The 23,569-nt window shown below is 38.2% G+C and overlaps 1 protein-coding gene across 1 annotated transcript in view; it reads left to right on the forward strand.

Moving 5' to 3' along the window:
- Positions 1 to 23,569, forward strand: part of NOX3 (NADPH oxidase 3) — a 37,942-nt gene that overhangs the window by 13,555 nt on the left and 818 nt on the right. The window contains exons 6-12 of the mRNA XM_051801682.1: positions 1,098 to 1,279; positions 2,970 to 3,099; positions 6,242 to 6,334; positions 7,400 to 7,653; positions 10,948 to 11,110; positions 17,727 to 17,873; positions 21,452 to 21,576. Coding sequence (XP_051657642.1) covers positions 1,098 to 1,279; positions 2,970 to 3,099; positions 6,242 to 6,334; positions 7,400 to 7,653; positions 10,948 to 11,110; positions 17,727 to 17,873; positions 21,452 to 21,576 — 1,094 coding nt within the window. The remainder of the gene's footprint in view (positions 1 to 1,097; positions 1,280 to 2,969; positions 3,100 to 6,241; positions 6,335 to 7,399; positions 7,654 to 10,947; positions 11,111 to 17,726; positions 17,874 to 21,451; positions 21,577 to 23,569) is intronic.

The following is a 23,569-nucleotide window of genomic DNA, read 5'->3' on the forward strand; positions in this document are numbered from 1 at the left end:
AATAAGTGCACTTTACAAGTACAATATAGGGTGTTTTTTTTCTCCTAGTGTATTAACCTGTAGAACCAACTCAGGACCCAGAAGACATGCTGAGCTCCTGCATTCCTGTGCATCAGCACCAGGAAAACACATATACATGCTTTGCAGGCCAAATGGGGACTTCAGTTACACTCTGCTGGCACATTTAGTTTGATTCTCATCTTGCATGTGAGATTTTTATCATCGTTCTTCACAATGTGCACTTTATAACTGGAATCAGCATCTGACTGTTGTGTTCAAAATACCCCTTCACTCTCACTTTAGTTTATTTTGGTGGGTTTAGACAGATGTACCAGACCTGTGCTGATGTCTGTGAGTCATGAACAGGAAGGAACTTGTTCACTGAAGGAACATTTCATCACTGAAAAGCATAAAAATAAATATGTCTTTAAAAAAATAAACCCAAGTATTATGCAATCTATCTCCAGATAAATGAAAGGAACAAGTAAACAAGATATGTTGTCTAAATAGAAGAGAGTATGCCATTTTTGTGCACCATTTCAGGGCTGCTACAACCCTACAACCCTTACTTTGAAGTAAAGTAAGCACAAAAGAGTTCCCCACCTTTGTGGTTGCAGGTGTCTTAGCACCTCACTTTAACACCCTCACATGAATAAGCTGGTATCTAATGCTGTTTTGCTTATTACATTTCTAGGTCTAATCTCTTCATTTCTCTAATAATTTTTCTTTTTTTTTCTGAGGCCCTTTTATGTAAACAAAATTGATAAAAGTCCTAATGAGACTGTCTAATTTCCTCCTTTCGATTCCTGAAAAAATAAGGGTCAGCAAACATTTGCATATCTGTTTGGGATAAGCCTGAGTGGAAATGGAGCAGAGGAATGGTTTTCTGTGCTGTTCTGTGATAAAATGAAGGTTTGTCTTGCCTCCATGTCTTGTTCTGGTTTTGTTTCTATGCTGAAAATATATCTTAGCTTTTGCCATCACATCTAATAGCAGCAACAGTAACCATAGTAACAGTAAAAGAAATAGTAATAAAAATAACAATTATAACAACAATAACTACTACTACTAATACTAATAATGTATTCTTATTCTAGAACACAACAGGAGAAGTACTAACCACCATAGCTGGAATAACTGGAGTTGTGATAACTGTGGCTTTAATTCTAATAATGACTTCATCCACTGAGCTCATCAGAAGGTCATGCTATGAGGTGTTCTGGTATATCCATCACCTCTTTGTGGTTTTCTTCACTGGTTTAATAATCCATGGTATGGGGTAGGTGTCTGCATAAACTACATGGGGTATATGTACACAGTTTGAGATGAAACACAGATCTTTTCCTGCTTACTAGCTACTGTACACATGGCTGCAATCAGTAGTAAAGCTTTTCAGATCTGAGGGCAGTCATTCGGTTTTCACAGAAGCACAGAATGGTTTGTGTTAGAAGGGACCTTAATGATCACCTAGCTCCAAGTCCTCTGCCATGGGAAGGGACACCTCCCACTAGACCAGATTGCTAAAAACCCCATCAGCCTGTCCTTGTTATCATAATACACTTTTTATATCTATTTCACACATTCAGATTATATTGTCCACCACTAAAATACATACAGACCGTTACTGTTTGACACAGAGGAACTTTCAAACCCACAGCACTGTGTGCATGTTTCTGTTTTCTGGAGGTACATGGATGGCATCACCATGAGGCAGGCAACAGGCCAGTACAATATTTTGTGGTGTGTTACTTTTCTCACCTCTTTCCTTGTGGTTTGGGAGTTGCCACATCCACTTTGGCTCTCAGCATTCCTGAAACTGGCCCAATTAATTAGTCAATTTACAGAGGTAGAGCTGCCAGCAAACACTGTGAGGCAGAGCTGCAAACAAATGCTGTAAACTGTATCCCAGCCTGATTAAAATAATCCCCTGTCCTCTCTCTCTGGCAGAACTTTTAGAATCTAACTTCAAACAACCATGATGAACCCTTTAAAACCTTCAGCTTTGTAAGCTCCCTTTAGCTAGCTAGCTGAACAACATTCCTCAGCAAGATATTTCCCTGAAAAGTGGACACTTATTTAACAGCCCTACCAATACCATTCAATGAATGAGCTATTTGCTCCAGGCTGGGAGTGCACTGCAACAGAGCAGTTTCCTCTGGTCCCAGCACATACCTACCACTACCTTGTTTATGAAAAGGAGTCAAACCCCAAGGTTTCATCCATTTCCCACTTCTTTGTCCTTCTCAGGTGGTGAAACAAAACTCACTCAAGCCTACCTGCTTTTCTGTGTTTCTGTCTGAACTGGTGGCAGAGCCAAACTAAGTATGGAATGGAAAATTGAGAGAAACTATACGAAAAAAACAGGGTTTCCTCATAAAAATCTTCCTTCTCTACCATAATCAACACCAGCTGAAACCCATTTAAACTGAACACTCAGGATTGATATCTTTGGAAAAATTCACATCATTAACGTTCTCAGAAGTAAAGAAGCTAGAATTTAATATGTTTTGAGAGTATACATCTAATTACACTCCTCCAACTTTATTTGTAGCTTTTAAAAATGCATTTAGAAAGCAGTAAAGGAAAGAGAGGTTTGTCACTATTAAATTTTATCATTTTACTAAACAATACCAGATGCTCAAATACAGAGGTCAAAGAGCCTGCTCCAGAGAACTTGGAAATCAAATTTTGCCACATACTGCAAAATGTACATTTCCTATGCAAGGACTCTCTGCAGTTCAGCTGCATTGATGTATACTAATACTATAATACAGTTCTTGCCTTTGGTCAAAAAGTCATGGCAAAACTAAAGGAAAGGTAATTTGAACAGGAGAGAGAACAGGATTGAAATGGCCAGTTCTTGAACTCTCATTTATCTCACAATTGGCATTTGACTACTAGTGCAAAACCTAGAGATGCACAGAAACCTTGGAAAGAAGCATATCACTGATGAACATTTTTGTTTTAAGTCAGCTTGTCCGAGGTCAGACGCCTCAGAGTCTGCTGCTTCACAATGTCACTTACTGTAAAGATCACTACTGGGAATGGGAGAATGCCACTCAGTGCCCTTTGCCTCAGTTTTCCGGCAATAAACCTGTGGTAAGAGTGATGTTTGTCTTCTGTTTTTAACTTTATGTCCTTCCTTGGGAGGCTAAATGTCTTAGGAAGCAGGGGGTTGGAGCGTATGCCAGTGACTGGCACTTAGTGTCATATTTAGAGAGTAGTTTCACATTCCTGTTCCATGACTTCTCCCCATGCATTAAGATAGTGATCCCAACCTCCTTTATAATCAATATAGACAGGTACAGATGAAGAGTGTTGTATACAATTTTGGTGTCATTAATACTAATTTTTATTTTTGGAAGACCCTTTAGTTAGTGAACATTCTCTTTGAAGGGTATGAATATCAGCATTGTTCTCTATTTAAATCTGTTGCGTACATTTATTTTTAAGTATTTAGTATCACCAATATCCTTGATGTATTCATTGCACAAAAGATAGCCTCCAAGAGAAAACCTTATGAGGGTAGAGACATGGAAATACAATGGGACTGTAAAGCTCGGGATGCAAATTAATATTACTATTTTAACTAATAGTACTTTAGTATGGACAGTTTAAATACCAAGGGAGAATAAGCTGGAGAGAAAATTATGTCCTTGCTTTGGGGCAAACGCTTCATATTGTCCAGCCTTGATGTCTTAAGTTAGGTAAAAAGGAGAGAATTTGAAACAATGAATTATGAAAGGGAAAGGCAAAAGGCAGGAAAAATGTCCCATGGAAGGGTGGTTTTGCTAGAACAAGATTGCAAATCCACAGGGGGTAATTAAGTAGCAGATTTGTACAGTATGTCAGATGTCTTGCATACAAACAAAATCATTCAACATTTTCGGCTCAAGATTTAGCTTGCTCATATGCAAGTTTTTGTTGTTTCTTCCAAAAAGAGAAAACATACCAAAAGAAATCCTAAAGGAGGAAAATTAGCATTCAGTTTCTGGTAGCTCTTTTAACGGCTGACATAGATTTTTCTTAAACTAAACTATTGTTAGCCACTATCCAACCTGCATATTAATGAGAAAATGAATGCCTCTCTAAAAATTTCAGCTACAATGTCACCATAAAAATCAATACATGGCTGCACACCATGAATACAGACACAAGCCTGCTTCCAATAGCATGTCTTGACATTCATTATCATAAAACTAGCTGGAAAGAACTTCCACTTCTCTGTGTTAAACCTATTTTGTCACACTTTCCTGCCTACCCAGGGCCATACTTGAAAAGTCACATTACTTTAAATGAATTGTAATAATACTATATGGCATATAGATCATCTATATGAACAGTGCCTTGCTGGATGGGTAATGTGCTGTGGTGTGATACCTGCTAGACACCACAGATAAATAGCAGAAATCTATTCAGAGGTTAAAAAGCCATGGTAAGGCTTCTGCAGCACTGGCAGGGGCAGGCACAGGTGGGACTGAGCAGGGAGGGAACTGCCTTGTGCACAATTGGGGTTGTGTGAAGTGACAGGAGTGCACATCCCGCTGGCCATGGCTCCTGGGAGAGGCTACCATGCTGGAGTCTCTCATGCCACATCTGCTCCCCTGCTTCATATTTCACTAGGTAGGAAGGAGCCCAATCTGGCTCCTGCTGAGGGCGATGAAGCACTTCTCTTGCACCTGGGGCACCTAACTTTTACCCTCATAGCCTCTCCTGAGCCATCACTGCCCCATCTCAGTTCATTCTCATTACAGAAGGAAACACTACTTGGGCAAGAATACTAATGACCTGATTAGCCAGCCAGAGCCATGTTTCTTAGGAGCCTATTGCTCCTGGTGGATGCTCTGTTGTCCCAACCCAGCCAAAAGACATCTTGGATTGAATGCTCCATTGCACTGGAATAATGGCACATTTAAAATATCAGCTGAGCTCTCGCACAGGGTAGCCTGCAACCTTATCATTCCTGTCACGTGCTTTTATTTACAGGTAGCACAAATGAAAGGGAGGAAAAACAGATCTCATCATTATTGTTGCTTGATATATGCAAATATATTCAAAACATAAGATTACCCACTGTGCAGAGACACCTGTAGTATTTAGGGACAACGGATATGTTGAGTTTCTGCTTTAACTGAGAATCTTTTGGCTTATGCTGGTTTCTTCCCATTATTAAATCATGCAGGTTTCTTTTAAATTTAATTTTCAAGACTTAACCTTGGGAAATTGCTGCTCCATCCTCTTAGCACTTTCTAAGGAAGCCACATAATTTTACGGCTTGCTTCTCATAAAACATACTTTATAACCCCTGTTACCCAGCTTGTGGAGCAAAGTCAATGTTTCAGCAAGTAAAGTTATTCTTTGGAGATTTTAAAAGCTACGTGATTGTGGAGTATTCGGTTTGCTAGAACGAGCTGTGCAACTAACAAAAGTGGATATAAAACAGTATCTCTTCTCAGAAAAAAAAAAAGATTATTTTTAAATCATGAAGATTCAATTACATCTAATTATCTTAGCTATCAGTGCAACTCAGTGAAATCATCAGCTAGTATACTTGAATAGCCAAGAATCTCTGATTGTTACAGTGATCAGTACATACGATTAGCAAGTATAAGCATAGCAATCATCTGCAATACTTAAAGTATGACCAGTTTAGTATCCTAGATCAAAAAAAAAAAAATAAAATCACTTATTGATACAGAGTTGACTAATGGATTAAATGGAAATGTATCCCATGCCTCTAACTGAATATTTGGGACTTAATATTTTCTCATGCACCATCAGAAAACTCACAGCTGATAGTAAGAGTTATTTCTATCTGATATCTCCAAAATACTTTAGACTTTGAAGAGAAGAAAAATAGTAAGGCTATGGGTAATATTGTATAAATGTATGCATCTATACGGCTTCAAGTCCAATGAGATCTATATGTAACACCTAAATAGATTAATCATTTTTCCTTTTAGTTGGAAAAGATTTTAAAGGACTCTTCTTGGCCAGAGTACAGATAGATGTTAGCATCATTTTTGGGGTGTGTTTGTGAGGGAGTCCCATATGTCTGTTCTACAAGAAAGCCAGAACTGCTACAGCAGCAACAAAAATACTCTACTGAGAAAGACAAACCAAAAAATCACAGAAGAAAATCAAGTAATTTCATTTTAGGTTACCTGCTGATTTAAACCAGAAAAGTATTTTTGTTGACATTCAAATAAATGTTGTTTTTTTAATACACAATTTTCTACAGGCTTGGAAGTGGGTTTTAAGCCCTATGGTGTTGTATATCTGTGAAAGAACTGTTAGGCTTTGGAGATTTCAGCAGGAGGTGGTCATTACTAAGGTATGTGACATAGTTTGCATGTCTGCATTAAGGAAAAAAACATTATGTCAATGACTTCTTTATCATTTATAGGTAACTTTTCTATATTAGGACATCATTTTTCACTCCTAGCTTCAGCAACTCTTCCATCATTACCATGGTTTCAGCCAAGTATTGATTTTAGGCTTTGCATTTATTCCAAAAGCAAGTCCATAAGAGTATTCCATATGGAACCAAACTTGATTAATGAAGTACGAGACTTTACACCACCATAACACAAATATTTGTGCAGAGGGCCTCTCTTTTCAATGAACTAAAACCATGTTCCAGTGCAGTTAATGCCAGAGACGACCTCGACTTCAGTAGTACACAGTTTTTACTTTAAAATATGGAGGCTCCCAAGGAGATGAAGGATTATATTATCAGTTAACATATATAGCAGAAGCTTCACTAATACTACTGTAACAATTTCTCCCAGCTGTAAATATCTCTATGTGCCAAGGGCCTATGTAAGTCACAGCAGAATGGATGTAGAATGATGCTATTGAAGCAGCCGAGTCCACACCTATCAAGCTCGGGATCAGAAACAGGCATATCTTGTGTGAGGGGAGCAGCAGGTTGGATAAGTCTTGCTGCTGATTTCACAGAGTGGCTGTGACCTGAGAATCTCAATGTGTGATACATAAAACTGCTGCTTAACTGAGATTACCACTTTATAAAAGTATATTAGAATTGAGCTCACCTTGCCTTTTTCTTCATAATTCCATAATGTTAGAGGTGTTACATGAGAGTAAAACTGAGAGATTATTCTAATCAATTAAGAAATACTTTTGCACAGGTTATACTAAGAAAGTTGACAAATTTTTGAATTGCTACAACCTTTCCTCTCCCTTACACTCAGAAGGCAAGCTGCCCCACGATATATACTGTACATGCTCTCAAGCTATTGGGCAGCAACTTGCAGGTTAAAAATCACTGTGCATCCCAATTTGCATCAACATGATTGCAAAGTCACCTGTAACCTAAGGAAAACAAACATTTATTCCTCTGAAAGAAAATAAAACAGGTCCTTTTATTATTGTTTAGGTGGTGACACATTCCTCTGGAGTCCTTGAGCTTCACATGAAGAAACATGGCTTTAAAATGGGACCTGGTCAATATATCTTTCTACAGTGCCCATCTGTCTCACTGCTGGAGTGGCACCCTTTCACCCTCACCTCAGCTCCTGAGGAGGACTACTTCAGTGTTCACATACGCCTTGTTGGGGATTGGACTGCTGCCCTTTTCAAGGCCTTCGGAGCAGAGGAAAAGGCTTTCAAGGAACTGTGGATGTTACCAAGGTTTGAATAATAAAAAATAAATTTTAAAATGTTACCTCTACATTTTAAAATAAATGTTAACATTTTAACTTTAATTAATTTTGTATATGTTCTTTATGATACAGTATTAGATTGTACTTCGGGTCCATAAATACAACATTATGCCAAAAAAAACCCACAAATAAAAATCCCACAAATAAACTGCTATGAATTGGGGTCAGCAGCTACCAATGTGTGATGACTAATCCAAGATTTAAAGTCCCTATTAATATCTCTATCTCTGTTGCTACCATCTAGACTTCTAACATCTATATCTACACCTAAAGATACCTATTTTGACAAATAGGTGTTTAATAGGTGAATTAAAATGATGCTGGAAGCTGTCTGCTAGCTTTGTGCCTGTATGCTTATGCTGTGATGGCACCCATCACCTGCCATCCAAAATTCCAGTCCTTTTTTCCTTTCAGTTACTTAGGTAGTCCCTGACACTTCTGCCTGAACCTTACTTCTTTTCAATAGCCTCCCTCAACCCTACTTTACTTTATAAAGGTTATTTGTGTTCACATTCTGTTATCTGTGTCATCTTAATACAAGCAAAGGTTCATGCTTTGTTGTTGCAAGTTAGTAGGGATCCTCTGAAGTTAATGGAGTCATCCTGACTTAACCAGCTAAGCCTCTGGCTCTGTGTGTAATGGATTCAAACCATGTAGATCTACTCCTGCACTACTTGCAGGAATAGGGGAGATTTTAAGCAAAGAAGAGATTAGCACAGGATCATTTAAATTCTGATGGAGTGTATAGGGCCTGAGACCAGAGGGACTTATTTCCCCCTGCAAAGTTTACAGGCACAACTGAGCTACAGGGGTATACTAGAGAGTGGGCACAGAGAAGAAAGTTTGTTTCAGTCCTTGCATATCTGTTAATAAGAATTAGAAATGAAAGCCATGCCTTTGTTAAAGGCAACTGGAATGAGAAATATGCTATTTCAGCAGAACTAGAGCAAAAATAGTTCAAAGTGACTGACAACAAGTGTAAAAAATGAGAAAAGAGAAAAATCTTATCAAATGTTGCTTGCCACAATGCAGGGTTGAAATTAACAGCACTCTCATATACAAAGACTCTTCTTTTTATTCTTGTTAGGGTGACTAATGACATCATTCAGTTGCTTTCTTGCAATATACTAAAAGAAATAATTCAATAGTTAAGCTAGCAATAAAGCAAAAAACAGGTCTTTTTCACAAGTTTCAATATCTAAAGATAAACACCAAATTGGGGACTATACTAAAAAATAACATACAGCAGAAATTGAGCAGAGGACAGAAGAACTAGCAACTCAATGATTAGGTAAGGTTCTAAAATTAAAATATGCATTTTTTAATTAATAAAAAATATTAAAATAAATATAAAATAAATATAATACATGCATTTATATAGGTAGCAAAGACATTTGGTTGTGATTTCTGACTAATTTTGGAGATAAGACCATAGAATTGACTATTCCCATGAAAATAATCAAGTTCCATATTATGCCTCTTCAGGCTTTTGGCTCACTTAATTGCTTATTTAGTACATTGTCCCAAAATCTGATTTCTGTTACAGTCAGGAATACTACACAATCATGCTGATCAGAAAATGCTTAAATTCTAAAAATAATCATAGAATGCATTAAGGATATTTTTTCAAAACTAAATATTTCTCCTCTCTTCCCAAAAAGTATAATTTTTTTTTTAATGAAATTGTAGACATGGACTAAGAGAATATGGACAATCCAAACCATACCTAGAGAGTCTATAGCCCTATATTCTACTCCTCCTTGGAAAATGTAATATTTTTTTTGTCACTTTGTTTACTATCTTCCTACCTTACTCCATTCTCTCTAGATCAAATGGATGAGTTGCAAAGCTCAGTTTCTCCTCCTTCTCTTTCTCCTCCTTACTTCTCTAAGGCTTTGTATTTGGTTAAGCTCTCTAGCTATGGCTGAGCAAGGCATTCAAACCAATGATGGGATCTTGGTCACCTGAGGATTTAGGAGCAGACTTACTAGACAAATCTCTCTAAGGAATGATTTGGAAATAATTGAACCTGTCTTATAGCACAGAGACAAACTAGACAATCTCTTGAAATTCCTTCCAGATCAATTTTTTTCTCAATCTACTGACAACAATGAGAATTGCTCTGAAGCTCACTACATAGAAACTTACCTAAAAGCGTTTCTTAGGCATTTTACATATATACCACAAATGAACCATATTTTACAGGAAGCTTTGAGTGCTCAAAAAGCTCAGGGTTCTAGTATTTAAGATGAATTTTAAGGATGATTCCTGCAATAAAGAGCACAAAACAACATTAAATGAGAAAGAGTGAAAAAGAAAAGAAAGGAAGAAAGGAAGAAAGGAAGAAAGGAAGAAAGGAAGAAAGAAAGAAAGGAAGAAAGGAAGAAAGAAAGAAAGAAAGAAAGAAAGAAAGAAAGAAAAAGAAAGAACTTCTTTTTTCTAAGGACTGGTGTTAGTGAAACCATGTTCCAGAGCATGCATGTTGTATAAAAACAGTCTGGAAAGAGCACTACAAAGTCCTGTGCATATTTACATTTCATGTAGCTAAAGGAATGAATCTGGTGACTCGATAATCTTTTTCATCTCTAATTTTGACCAAAATTAATTCCTTAGCATCAGCAACATTGGTTATAGGAGGTAGTAGCATAAACAAGCATTTCCCCTTACACATTTTGCCTTTACATCAAATACTAAGTACAGTATTATTGCCAAAAATGTATTCCTGAAATACATAAGAGCTGAGAAAATAATAGTTTCCCTGCATACAATGACCTCTTTCTTGCCTTCTCTGTTATTACTTTAACTCAAATACAGAACTTTTCAAAATTATTAATATAATCTGTTCCTCTTTACTTTGATATATATATAATATAGCAAATAAAGCTCTAAAACAGGATGCTTTTCAGTAATTCGTAATTAAATATGCAAATTCCACAGCTAAATTTGGACATGCAATTATATGACTAATCACATTCCAGAAAGCCAGAAAATTGCAATTGCATGCTTAAATAGATGGCCAAGCCCCAAATCCACATGGGTGCTCTTGTTCTCTCATTTCAGAAAAGACAGTTGCTTTGCTATTAAATGACACCCAATGAAAATTAAATGTATTTGTAAGAGCAATTTCTATGCCATCTTAAACATGCCTTTTCTCTTTTATTTTAACAGAAATTCAGTTTTGAAAATACGTAGCCCAACAAATGTTAACCTTTCTACCATTTCATGTTTTGTTGACCCTTGTCTAAATGTCTTGTTGCTGTAGACTGGCTGTGGACGGACCATATGGATCTGCAACCACAGATATCTTCCACTACCAAGTCAGTGTGTGTATTGCAGCAGGAATTGGAGTCACACCATTTGCCTCTATTTTAAAATCCATTTGGTACAAATGCTGCAACCCTAACACAGTACTGGCACTGCAGAAGGTAGGTGGGAAACTTTTTCTTCATTAAAATTTCCACAAGTGCACCTATTTAGTCAGGGCAGAGAGCCAATTCAGAGCTAGAAGCTCACCTGAGTGCTTTAACTCACTCTCAGAAGCAGTCACTCACTTTCCAGCTGCTTCAGAAACTGTTCTGGGGTAGAGTCTCCTGAATTCACTGTCATTCCCTGAGAAAGAGGGTAGTCCCAGCTGCAGTGTTTTCGGCAAAACTGAAGAATCAGATTTTCAATAGAAATTGGAAGTAAATGTGGAATGTCTTTCATAGGCAGACAGATAAGGAGCTAGAAGAGAAATTTACCCTCTTTCTTACAAAAAATAAACCTTGCAAGGTGATCTCTGTCAGAAGTGAAGGGCAGCACTTGCTCCTTGTCCAGCTGCAAGTTTCACAAGGGTCCTTCAGCTGAATGTCCTGGTCTAGAATTCAGCAACCATTAGCTGCTTTTCTTACATTGCAAAGTCAGAATATTAGCCAGTACAGAAGGAATAAAAAAGGGCATGTAAGGTCTGGAGGAGATGCATATATCAAGATGCACATTACCACCTCAAACCACTTTAATTATTTTGTTGAAAAAATATAATTTGGTTTATAAGACATGGATGGCACCAATTAACATACTCTTTATTTGCTAACCTGTTATACATCTTCTGCTAATGGTATGTGAGGCAGCACTGGGGGAAAATAGGTGAAGAAGAGATAATGAGTGAAGTGAGGTGAGGGACAACAAGGTAACAGAGGAAAAAACTCAGCATTAAACATTCTCTTCCATATCCATCATGGCAAATGGTAGCTTGTGGGCCTTGCAGCTTCTTTTAGCTCATTTTCCAATGTAAAAGCTAAATCAGGAACCGTTCAACATTTCACATTTAAGGACAATTGTTGAAATTGCATTGGAGTGGACAGATCTCTGAGAGGGTCAATACATATGGAGCTGATTGCAGGACCAAGGGGCTGATCTTTTTAAATGGAAGAGTGTTAAAACTGGCATCTTAATGACAAGCTGCCACTGAAAAAGCATCTGGGATTTTAGTAACTGAGGAGTTGAGGACAGGTTCAAATTGCCAGGGGGAATCTTTGAGGCAGAAAAAGCACTGAGAATGGAGGGAAATAAAAATGGAAATATGTGCTATATGTGAAAAGAAGTGTATTTGCAAACACCACAATTGTACCAGAATGATCTTTTCCACTGGAAGCAGAGCTATGTATGTGTATATACACTTTACATATGAACATTATATATATTCTACATATATACAAGTGAAAGTGTTATTATTTTCATTGCTGTTGATCTCTTAAGGGGAAAAGAACAGAATTTAACTATGCATTGATAGTATACCTGAGGGTGTTCATTCATAGCTTAGGCAGAATCTTGGGTAAGTGTGCCTGCAAAGATAAATGCATGGTGCATTCTTCCATGGTTTTCTGCTGTAGAGTTCAGTTTTTCTGAATTCCTTGAAATACAAGATTATTGCGATTTCCACATGTGTTTTCTTTATATCTCAGCTTCTTTATTGGTGCAGTTGGAATAATGATGCTTATTTTTCACAGGTGTTATGAGGCTAAATTTCATCAGTGCCTGTAAAATATTTTGAAAGTGTGGATGAAAGGTCCTGGGGAAGTTCACACCATTACCTAAAAAAATTTAGTAGTCATCTCAGTGAGAGCGATTAATCTCAGGGTAGCTCCACTTTTTTTTTTTCCATTGGTTAAAAGCTTCCACTTGTGGTATAATTACAAATAATTTAATCTTCCTCAAAGTATTCAGCACTCTCTTTCTGCCATGATGAGTACCATAGAAATGTCTATTAAGGAAATAAATAAGAGGTTTTTCTTTTTTTTTTGACAACTTCGTTTTGATTTGAGTACAGCTATCATTATGCTTATTGAACTAATATTTCTTAGTGTTGCCCACATACAGTGGAGATATAAATACTCACAGCTTCCATAATGTCTGCAGCTGTATAATTTAAAAAACCCAGCAAATCAAAAGGAGTACACATTTATCTAATTGATTCTTCACAATTAAATAGCCTTAGAGCCCTCATTTCCCTATCATTTTTTTGCAATGAGGAAAAGCACTACTACTAGTCATGGCTGGAAAGTTTCTACTGGCTTTAGTTATGCATACTATGATTTTTTTTCACATTAGTGGTCTCATTTTTCAGATCAATTGCTGCTGAAATTGATAAAACTGTACTGATTCATCAGATGCTAATATTAGCAAACATCCACTTTCTTTTCCCTACAAAAGATGTAACCAAGGTCCTGCAGAGTATCACCAAAGATCCATCTAGCCCAGTATCTTGTCTCCAACAGTGTCTCTTCATGAACACCTTGGGAAAAGTATACAGACCAGAGAAATCATATGGTGATTAGTTTTTAGGGACACTTTCTCACCTTTGAATGACTTGTAGTTAAGTAATGCTTTCAGAGAAGATCTGTACCTCTGTGTTTAATATCCCTTCACAGATTTTTCTTCCATGAATTAGTCTAATTGCTTTTTTAATCTGTGTAGACCGTAGTAAACCACAGCACGTTAGACAATAGGTTCGGCTACATACTGTGCAGAAAACAAAATCAGCCTCTTCCATTTGCTTTGAGACCAACTGCTGGGCCTGAGGCAAACTTCTGCTTCAAGCTCTGCCCCAATTCACAGCCTTCTCTACAAAAATTCTGTCTTGAAGACCTAAAAACCTGGCCTCTTTTTGCTGTCAAATGTAACCATCTTTCTGAGCTGTGTTTGAGAACATCTTAGGCTTCTTGCTTCAAAATTCAGGGATATGAATTTGAACCTTGCCCTGTATTTATATGAAAGGCTGCTTGCTGCCACCCTAGCTCTAAGTCAATGCCTCATGCAGGCTGCCAAACCCCCATCTCCCACATGCTCCAGGCTGTAGGCACTCCTGTGCCTTACCTGGAGTGGTCCGCTGGAGCAATTAATTACACTGAAGAAGATCTAGGATTTTTTTTTTGTATGCTACAGCCCAAGATAATGTGGTATACTGAAAAGCAGGGAGGGCTGGATGTTTGCTGAGAGATGCCCAGCTGCAGGTGTAAGATGGTTTTGCAAGGACTAGTCATGCCTAAGAGTCAGGGGTGAGGGTACCTCCCTGCATCCTCTGCTTCATCACCTTTTACACCCCTCACCCCTTTGGTGGAAAGCTGGCTTTGCTCACAGCTGCAGCTCCAACTCTGCCTTCAGGGAGCAGGGAGAAATAGATGGATGGTCATCAACAGATAATTATTAATGACTTTCCACGTGAGAGTAGCTGATTTACAAAGTATGTTCTTTCACCTTACAGGAAAGATGTATCAGAGCTCTTGCTCCTGCCTGTTGTACAAAACTCAGGATGTGGGAAACCAAAAGATAAATATGCATGAGTTGGAAGGGAGCAGAGCATTACAGAAATAAGTGACTACTCAAACCCCTGCATTACAGATCTGATTAATAGGAATACTGCATCTAACTCAATTTGAAAAAAAGGGCACTTGCAAAATATAAGACACTTTACTTGGGCAAGCCATCAAGTTGATGAATGCAGTCAATATGGGTAGGGTGGGTGGAGACTAATGAAACATAAATCTAAACCAGAGTTTTAAGGGTCCTAAATAATTGCAGTCAGTTAATAGTATGAGGCTTACAAGAAAAATAGCAGGATTCAGAATAATTGTTTAATTATAGAAATGCACTGGTGCTGACTTTATTCTACTGTTTTAATAAGGATTAATTTTATTGTGCATTTATTGTATTTTAATTATATATGTAATATGTTGTGCTATGCTATGGGAGTCAGTGTAAAGAGAGGAAGACTTTTTTTGTAACCGCCATTTCTTTTAACATATTGTACTAGAAGTCCTCTTTAATCTAAGGGAAACGAATTCCTTTTACCCATAAGCCATCCTTCTTCACTACCTCTTTTCTTTCTAAGATTATAATCGTGGCCAAAAATACTCCTTATAATGACACTTTTTCTTCATTATCAAATGGTCTCCACCTCTAACATGTGAAAATGAGGCAATACAATGGGTCCTGCTTCAGCAAAACTGTACCAGGGATGAGCTTACAGAATTTCTGTAGCTTCAGAAAGCTGTATGCTTTCTCAAGAGGACTGTGTCAGAAGTAGCTTGACCCAATCCAGTTGGACTGGCTGTTACTGTGACAGCTAGGTCTGCAACCAATTAAAAGCACTCCTTCAAGCTCCATAGTCTGGAAACCAGTTCCCCAATTTGAAAACCATATTGTCTCAATTCACTGGCTGGCTTTTCTGTCTCCTCCCCTGAATGTTCTTGGCTCCCAGTCCTGCCCACATGCTCCCAGTTGCTACCCAATGCAAAATTCCTTATTTATTTAGAAATACATGCCTTCTCTCCACACACATGTACTAAGTATACATTTCCATAAAATGAACTGCTAAACAGACTTGAGAAATAAGATGATCGAGTAGAGTGTGGGGGAAGAAATTTCTCTCTACAAATCAACAGCCGTGGTGGGACACAGACTGACAGCACTCAGTGGGCTGATTTTCAAGGTGCTGAGGATGTAGAGCAAGTGGTGACTTCAGAATTCAGATGCAAAAAACTACATAAAGGTTAAGGTAATAAATCTTACCTAGTTACAGTAATTTAAAATCATGCCAGTTTTGGCCACAAAAAAAAAAAAGAAAGGCAATAGAGTCAGCGGGCTTGCTTTTTCCTCATAATCTATGCCAGAGTAAATCAGCAGCAACCTCCCTACGCAAAGCAATGAGGTCATATTTAAGGCAAAATACTGAAACAGAAGGGAAAAAATCAAACGGCCAAGATGGTTGGTACTAAAGTTCCACAGACAGTCCTATTCCTGGGCTGTAAAAATACCCTGCTTAACCCTGAATGCTTTATCTCTGTGTCTGTGATCATACATCATTTATATTTCTTACAGAAACCACAGATGGTCCCTTACAATGCACTCAGATATAGGAAACATCTCAAATTACTGTCTTCTCCACAGCACAGCATTGCTAGAGGAGATGTCCAAGTAGGAAATTATGACTGTGCTGAAGACCCCCTAAAATAATTCCTGATGGGCATAGGAGGGCCTGAGACTCAGTGCATTGATAGATCCTGAGGGAGGAATCTCACCAGTCCTGATGCTCCACAGTTCCTGTTGCAAATGTATTAACTTGCACACAGATAAGACATTTGCAAATGGTCATCAGAAACCATTCCTGCAGAAGTGGTCACACAGGACAGCCTTTTATACATAGTAAATTAGTTAGAAGATGCTTTGTAAGCAGTTAAGACAATAGATCACATTAGATCTTGTACATGCTGGAGTGGTCCCTGTGTCAGCTAGCTATAAAAACTGAGCAGAAAAAGTGGAGTCTCACTGGTGAAGGGCCTTGAGGGGAAGCCGTATGAGGAGTGGCTGAGGTCATTTGGTCTGTTCAGCCTGGAGAAGAGGAGACTGAGAGGAAACCTCATTGCAGTCTGCAGCTTCCTTTTGAGGGGAAGAGGAGGTACAGGCACTGATCTCTTCTCTGTGGTGACCAGTGACAAGACCCAAAGGGATGGCTTGGAGTTGCATGGGGGAGGTTTAGGTTGGATATCAAAAAAAGGTTCTTCAAAGGTTGGGTACTGGAACAGGCTCCCTAGGGAAGTGGTCACAGCACCAATTCTGACAGAGTTCAAGAAGCATTTGAATGATACTGTCAGGCACATGGTGTGACTCTAGGGGATGGTCCTGTGCAGGGCTAAGAGTTGAACTTGATGATCAATGTGGGTCCAACTCAGCATATTCTGTGCTTCCAGCTGAAGATGCCACAGGAAGGACTCTTGAAATGGAAATTATCATAACCACATGGACAGTGACTAACCATCTTGTTTTGAGAGATTTTATTCCCTATGCAAGCATTACCTTATGCCAAGATATTAATAAATTAGCTTCTTAAAACCAAACCAAACCAAACCAACCAACCAACCAAACCAAATCAAACTCATTGCTATATTTATGATTGACTGCAGTAGAGTAGGAATAGACAGAAATAAGCCATAGGAATGATTAAAGGATGCTTCTCCGTAACAGATCCCAGAAATGTTTGGTTTGCCATAGAGAGGATTATAGGATGACTTAATCCCAGCCTCTAATGTATACATGGGGAACAAAACTTTAATAACAGGTTCTCCAATAAAATAGACAACAAAACAAGATGAAAAGTGAAACTAGAGAAATCTAGATGAAAAAAAGTGTCAATTTTTCATAGAGAGGAGGTTTTCAACCAATAGAAAAATGATCATAGCATATTCGTTCATTTTATACATTTGGCAACTTTAAAATTATAGTGTCACATTTGTCTAGGAACTATATGCTCCAGTTTAAACATGACATGCATAAACATGACATAGATGTTCATCTTCACTAACACATTAATATATTCATTTATGGTTTAAGAGGAAAATTAAATTTTTAGAAGACAGAAACTACATCATCAAAATGATGTGTAATTATGTCTAAATTTACAGTGGAGAAGAGTCACACTCTATATGGTTAATGAGTCGAGACAGTCATTAGGAAGTTTTATTGAAAGTTTGCTTTTTGTTAAATCTCTTTAATTTTATCTTACAGGTTTACTTTTACTGGATTTGTCGAGACCCATCAGCATTTGAGTGGTTTGCTGATCTTCTGTTCCATTTGGAAACAGAAATGACTGAAAAATGGAAAAATGATTTTCTAAGTTATCATATATTTCTTACTGGCTGGGATGAAAGTCAGGTAATAATGACTGTTACAAGTCTGAGTTAACGTACCTTGCTTTTTCAGTATGGTAACATACGGAACAGGAACAGCTGAATAAATGACGGATGAAGCAGAGAGACAAAAAACTGTAAATATGAAGACACTAAGCCGTCTGTTTTCACTTCACATTTAGGAAAACAGGAATGGAGTAATCAAGCCAGTGATTTTTGTCTTGCATGAAGATGATTACCAGGTGTCTCACAGAAAAGTGCACAGAGCCTTTCAGGAGCTTGTGAAGGGATGTTTTGTCCACATCTTTGGAACAGCCTTTCATTAGATTCTGGCATTTTTGAACAGAAATATGGAGGACTGTATAAAAAATGTCAGTTTTGTTTACTCTTATTATTTACTATAACTTCTGTTGTTCACATATATGATCAGTGCACTTTTGAAACCTGCTGTGCTTAGAACACTTTGGCAACCAGCTCTGTGGTCTAATTCATGTTGTTTGAAAAGACATTTTCTCTGATTGACTTTAAATTTGCCATCTCATAATTTCATTGGATCATCTCACCTCAGGCACGTAATCCTTAGACTGGGTCAATATTATTGAAATTCTTTGGTCTTTACCTAAACCCAAATGTGTTGATTTTCTCATTCTCTTTTTTTTTTTCCTTTTTTTAATGGATCACTCAGACCATGCAGTGATCAGTTAGGCTCCTGCCAGAAAAACTCTCACAGGAAAGTCTTTGCTCTACTGTTTTATTTCCTGCTGTCTCTGTTGAATGAAGGACTGTCTAGTAGAGATGAAAAAAAATACAAATTTCATACAGCTTTTCCTTTTCTGCCTCTGCTAATACAAAAAACCCCATTGTTTCTTTCTGCTTTCCTTAGAGTTTCTGTCAAGTAAGGAGGTATGTGCATAAAGCTGTATTCAGAAAAATCTACTCCCATTGTGAAGTATATGGCAGTTATAGAAACCACCACTCTGCATTAGCAATATTACAGGGTATTACCTAAAACCTCTTTTGAAAGAAGCTATTGAGGAACCTAACAAAACACAAAGTTGCCCTTATCTCTCAACTATCATAATCTCACTTCCCTCTTGGGCAAACATCAGGCCAGAAGTCAGGTAAACAACTATTCTTGCTGGGGCACCTGTCTCTCTTCACTCATGCGCTCTGCACTTTTCTGAAGTCCCTTCTTCTTCTCTTCAACGCCATCATCCAGTCTCCTGTCAGCACTGCTTTGGTGTCTTGTGCTGCCTCCTTGCTTACACTGGTACTGCTCTTGCTTCTAGAGCCCCTTAGCATCCCACCTCTACAGGGCTGTAGGGGAAGAGGAATGCTCTTCAGTGACTGTTTCCCCTATTCTGACCAAGTCCTGGGCACTGCGCTCAGTAAAAGCCTCATCTTCAAACATCCACAAAGCTCCCTTATCTAACAGGACTTACTTATTTTTAGTAAATTCCTGTTCATCACTCCTTTAAATTTGAGCCTCAGCACCAGTAATATTTGGATGATGCTTTACTTCTCCCTTAGCAAAAAACGAAACAACGTTCTGTGCGTTCTCTCCCTGTCTCACCATAGGTTATCAGTGGTCAAGTGAAGCTGAACCCAAGAAGGATGGGCAATTTACACCTCCTAGTACACCCTCCGTTACTGACAGGTGTTTACTCCTCAGACATGTTTGTTCAATGCTTTGAGCTCTTTGCAGGTTCTGTGTTGGCAACAGATGGTCAAGCAGATATGGCACATGTCTGCCTCTGCTTGGACAAGCACTCATGTTTCAGCCTATTGCTCCTTGCAGTGCCCCTGAGATTCCTAAGCAATTTTAATGCTGTGAGCTATAGCAAAGGCTAACACCAAAAATCCTCATGTGGGAAAGTTCCACTTAATGAGAACAGAAACAGCTCATCTGTTCAGTGTAATTGCTGTAAACAATTAACAAATCCTGCAGTTTTCTACCTCCCACTCTCACCAAACACTTTCCTTCTTAGACTATTCCAAGTCCTTCAAGGCATTGGCCAAGACTAACAAGAACTAACTAACAAGAACTAACTAACCTTTTAGAAACATGACCTCTTGTGACAACTTGACAAGAATAATTGTGTTGGTAAGGAACATGGAAGACTCATTAGCAGAAGAAATATACAGTACCGTCAGGAAATGGATCTAAATTTCAGCAAGCACTTCTGCAAAAGATGATGATGCTAAGGCCTGGACTAAATGCAAAGCCTGTTTTTAAACTTAGCTTTCCTCTGGTAATTTCTTGATAGTGATGGTAATGATGATAGTCTGTAGAGGAAACAAGCATATTACTCCTACAGAATAGCAGTACAATTAGGAGCGATGGTGGATTTTGTTTTTAAATGCATCTGGGAAGTACTCAGATAGCATGGTAATGGGTGTAGTACAGGAGATGGAGGACAGTAAATGCCCATGAAATCAGGATTTTTGTTGGCACTGGGAGCTGTGCAGCTCGCTCAGTTCAGTGCTTCACCTGAGCTGATCTGCTTTCTGCACCTGCCTCCACCTCAGGAGAAGAGTCAAAACACTGAGCGTTTTACACAGAATAACAGAATTCTTAGGACTGGAAGAGACCTCTCGAGATCAACCAGCCCAAACCCCTGCCAAGGCAGGGTCCCCTAGAGCAGGTGACACAGGAACATGTCCAGGTGTGTTTTGAATGTCTCCAGAGAGGGAGAATTCACGACCTCCCTGGGCAGCCTGTTCCAGTGCTCTGCCACCCTCAGTGTAAAGAAGCTTCTTCCCCATGTTGAGGTGGAACTTCCTGTGTTTTAGTTTACGGCCACTGCTCCTTGTCCTGTCCCTGGACATCACTGAAAAGAGTCTGGCACCATCTTCTTAGCATATATGAGATATTTATATGCATTGATGAGATCCCCTTGCAGTCTCCTCTTCTCTAGGCTGAACTGGCCCAGCTCCTGCAGTCTCTCCTCAGAACAGATGCACCAGACCCCTAATCATCTTTGTAGCCCCCTACTGGACCCTGCTTTTACCCTTTCTGAGCTGATACATCCACTGTCTTTTTCATCAGCAGAATGCTCTGGACTTACTTAAGGTGCATGTACTTGCTAATTTTTATTGTCAAACTCTCTTACAGTAAACTTTGCTCTTTTTCCTAAACTCCAACTTGGCCTTAAAATGGTGAGTGTCACTTCAGGAACTGTAATGAAGGAAGTGTAGGGTGAGATATTCAAAGGTTGAGAAGAGGTTTGGAAATCTAAGACCTGCCTCTAAAAGTGATTAAGTCACTAGGCCCAGGTCAGTAAAGACAGATATGTAATCTCAACTCATTTCAAATATTTCATATCAAGAAACTGAGCTCCTCCTGAGGTCTTGGGTACTTTTGGAAGTGCTTTTTACAGTTCTAGTCATATTGCAAACTCTTGAATACTCCTCCCCTCCTCTCCTCATCTTGCCTCTCTTTGCCTCACCTCACCTCGCCTCTCCTCTCCTACCATTTGATAATTACACAGCTTCTCTTCCCTCATTCCATCTTTCACGGCGAAGTAGCATTATTGCTTTCTTCTCTTACTTGGAGTATATGTTGTTGACTCTAAAATTATTATCTTGCAAATTTGCCTTTAGGCTACTCACATAGCCCTACATTGTGATGACAAGATGGATGTAATTACTGGTTTGAGACAGAAAACCTGTTATGGAAGGCCAAACTGGGACAATGAGTTCAAGCAACTAGCTGAAAACCATCCTAGGTAAGGCAGGCTGGCTTCTAACCTTGTTAGGTAACTCTTCTCTCAGTATAAACAGTGGGAGGAGGGGAGAGCAAACCTTTCTAAATGACCCTTTTAAAATAATTTCTTCTTTTTTGCTGTGTGGAAAGAAGATTTATGCTTAATGAAGCTTTTAATGAAGAAATCTCGGAAAGAGAATGCCAATAAAATCTAATTTTTGGACAAGAAAATCTAATATTTAGAAGTATTTCAATATCCTGGCCTTTGTCCAGATATAATTGAAACACACAATCCAATTACTGTTCTGCACAAAGGACAAAGTAGCATTAATTTCCCTTGAAGATGGTTATTAAAGAGATAAACTGTGATTTTTTTTCTTATGATGTCAGGGATGTTTGTTCCCCTAACATATTTGGCTACTCTTGCAAGACTTTGCTATTCTGTTATTAGTTCATCTCTGCTGGCAAAGAGAGTTCATTTGAACGTGGTGCATTTGCTGGTGGTCTGAGAAAAGCTTCTTTGTTCCTGAAAGCCTTTGAAGCAAGAATTTGAAATATTTTGTGTTCAGCAGTACAAAATTCCAGAATCTTTGTGACTCTTTATGATTTCCAAACATTTACCTGCTAACGCAAAATAAAGGCTTGCACTTGGGAGACAGAGATACAAAAAGAAAAAGGAGAAAACTTTTTTTAAAAGATGAAAAAGACCCAAGAAAAAGCTGAAAGGGAGGAGATCAAAGAGAATACAGTAAGCTACAAGAATACCATAAAATTGCAAAAATAACAGTAATAGAGAAACCATTTGATGGAGGTCAAAATAAATACAATCAGGAAATATGAAAGATTAAAACCATAAAAAGGCCAAGAATAGAAAGTATGACTTTTGAAAGACCTTTCATAGGGATTCTACTGCATAAACAGAGCTTTTAAAGTTATAGTTGAAACATTACTTTTTGCTAGTTACTTTTAAGTACAGATGACATAAAAAATGGTTTTCTGTTGCTCGATGGGGAGATGGGCAACTTTCTATACTGGATCTTGAGGTAGTCCCTAACAAAGACAGTGCTAAACAGACAGAAAAATCTGCATATGCCCATGTTTATGATCAGTGTCGAACCTTTTAATGAAAACCTTGCATGAAATAGGGATTCCATATGAGAAAAAAAAATACCCTATCTCTTGCTCTGTTATAGAGGATTCAAGAAGCAAAGGAACTGAAGAGTTTCTACTGTGTGATGGAACAATTAGCTTTACAAACCGACTACATTTTTGGTCTCTGCATCTAGGTTGATAGAGCTCCCCTTCACTGCAATACTGTCTTTTAGTAGATTAGCAGGAATATACCACTCCAGGTTAAACTTAGTGCAATCCAGCAGCAGAGCAATATGCTTACTACTTCTGGGGGCTATGGCTTGGGCACAAAAATCTTACCTACAGCCCTTTCTTTATAGCAGGAAATTTTTTGAAACTCATGCTTCACTTGTCACTTGCACTGTGCTTATGTAGGTTGAGTTTGCCCCAGTAGCACAGCACGTGTGTTAACCTGTCTGCTTATATGTTTTAAAACAATACATTTAATGTACTTAGTAGCAGAACCTTTAGACAGTTTGTAGCAGGTAACCAGGTTACCAGCTCCCTATAACACTCGTGCATATGAACACAATTGTTTTTTACATTTGTCTTGTTCTTATTTTATAAGAAGTAGATATTTACAAATTTTGTTATTAAATCAGCCATTTAAAATTGTCTGTAGGCAGAAAAGTGTTAGGGAGGGGGCGAAGAAAACTCAGAACCAACTGAGCATTTAGGAAAAAAAATTAATTTATCTGGAGAAAAAGCATTTAAAATTTTCAGCACAAACAGTATGTTTGCTTCTCTGATTTAAAAAAAGCTATGAAGATCAAAACCAAAAAGCTACCACTTAAAATAGTTTGTGACCTCTAATATAGCAATCCTAATAAATAATGTAGTAAGATATAATAAACACTAAAGTATTAAAATAATTATACTGCAAT

The sequence above is a fragment of the Manacus candei genome, unplaced genomic scaffold, assembly GCF_025592945.1.
Source record: "Manacus candei isolate 608988 ecotype Guabito, Panama unplaced genomic scaffold, ASM2559294v1 h1tg000052l, whole genome shotgun sequence".
Lineage (NCBI taxonomy): Eukaryota > Metazoa > Chordata > Aves > Passeriformes > Pipridae > Manacus > Manacus candei.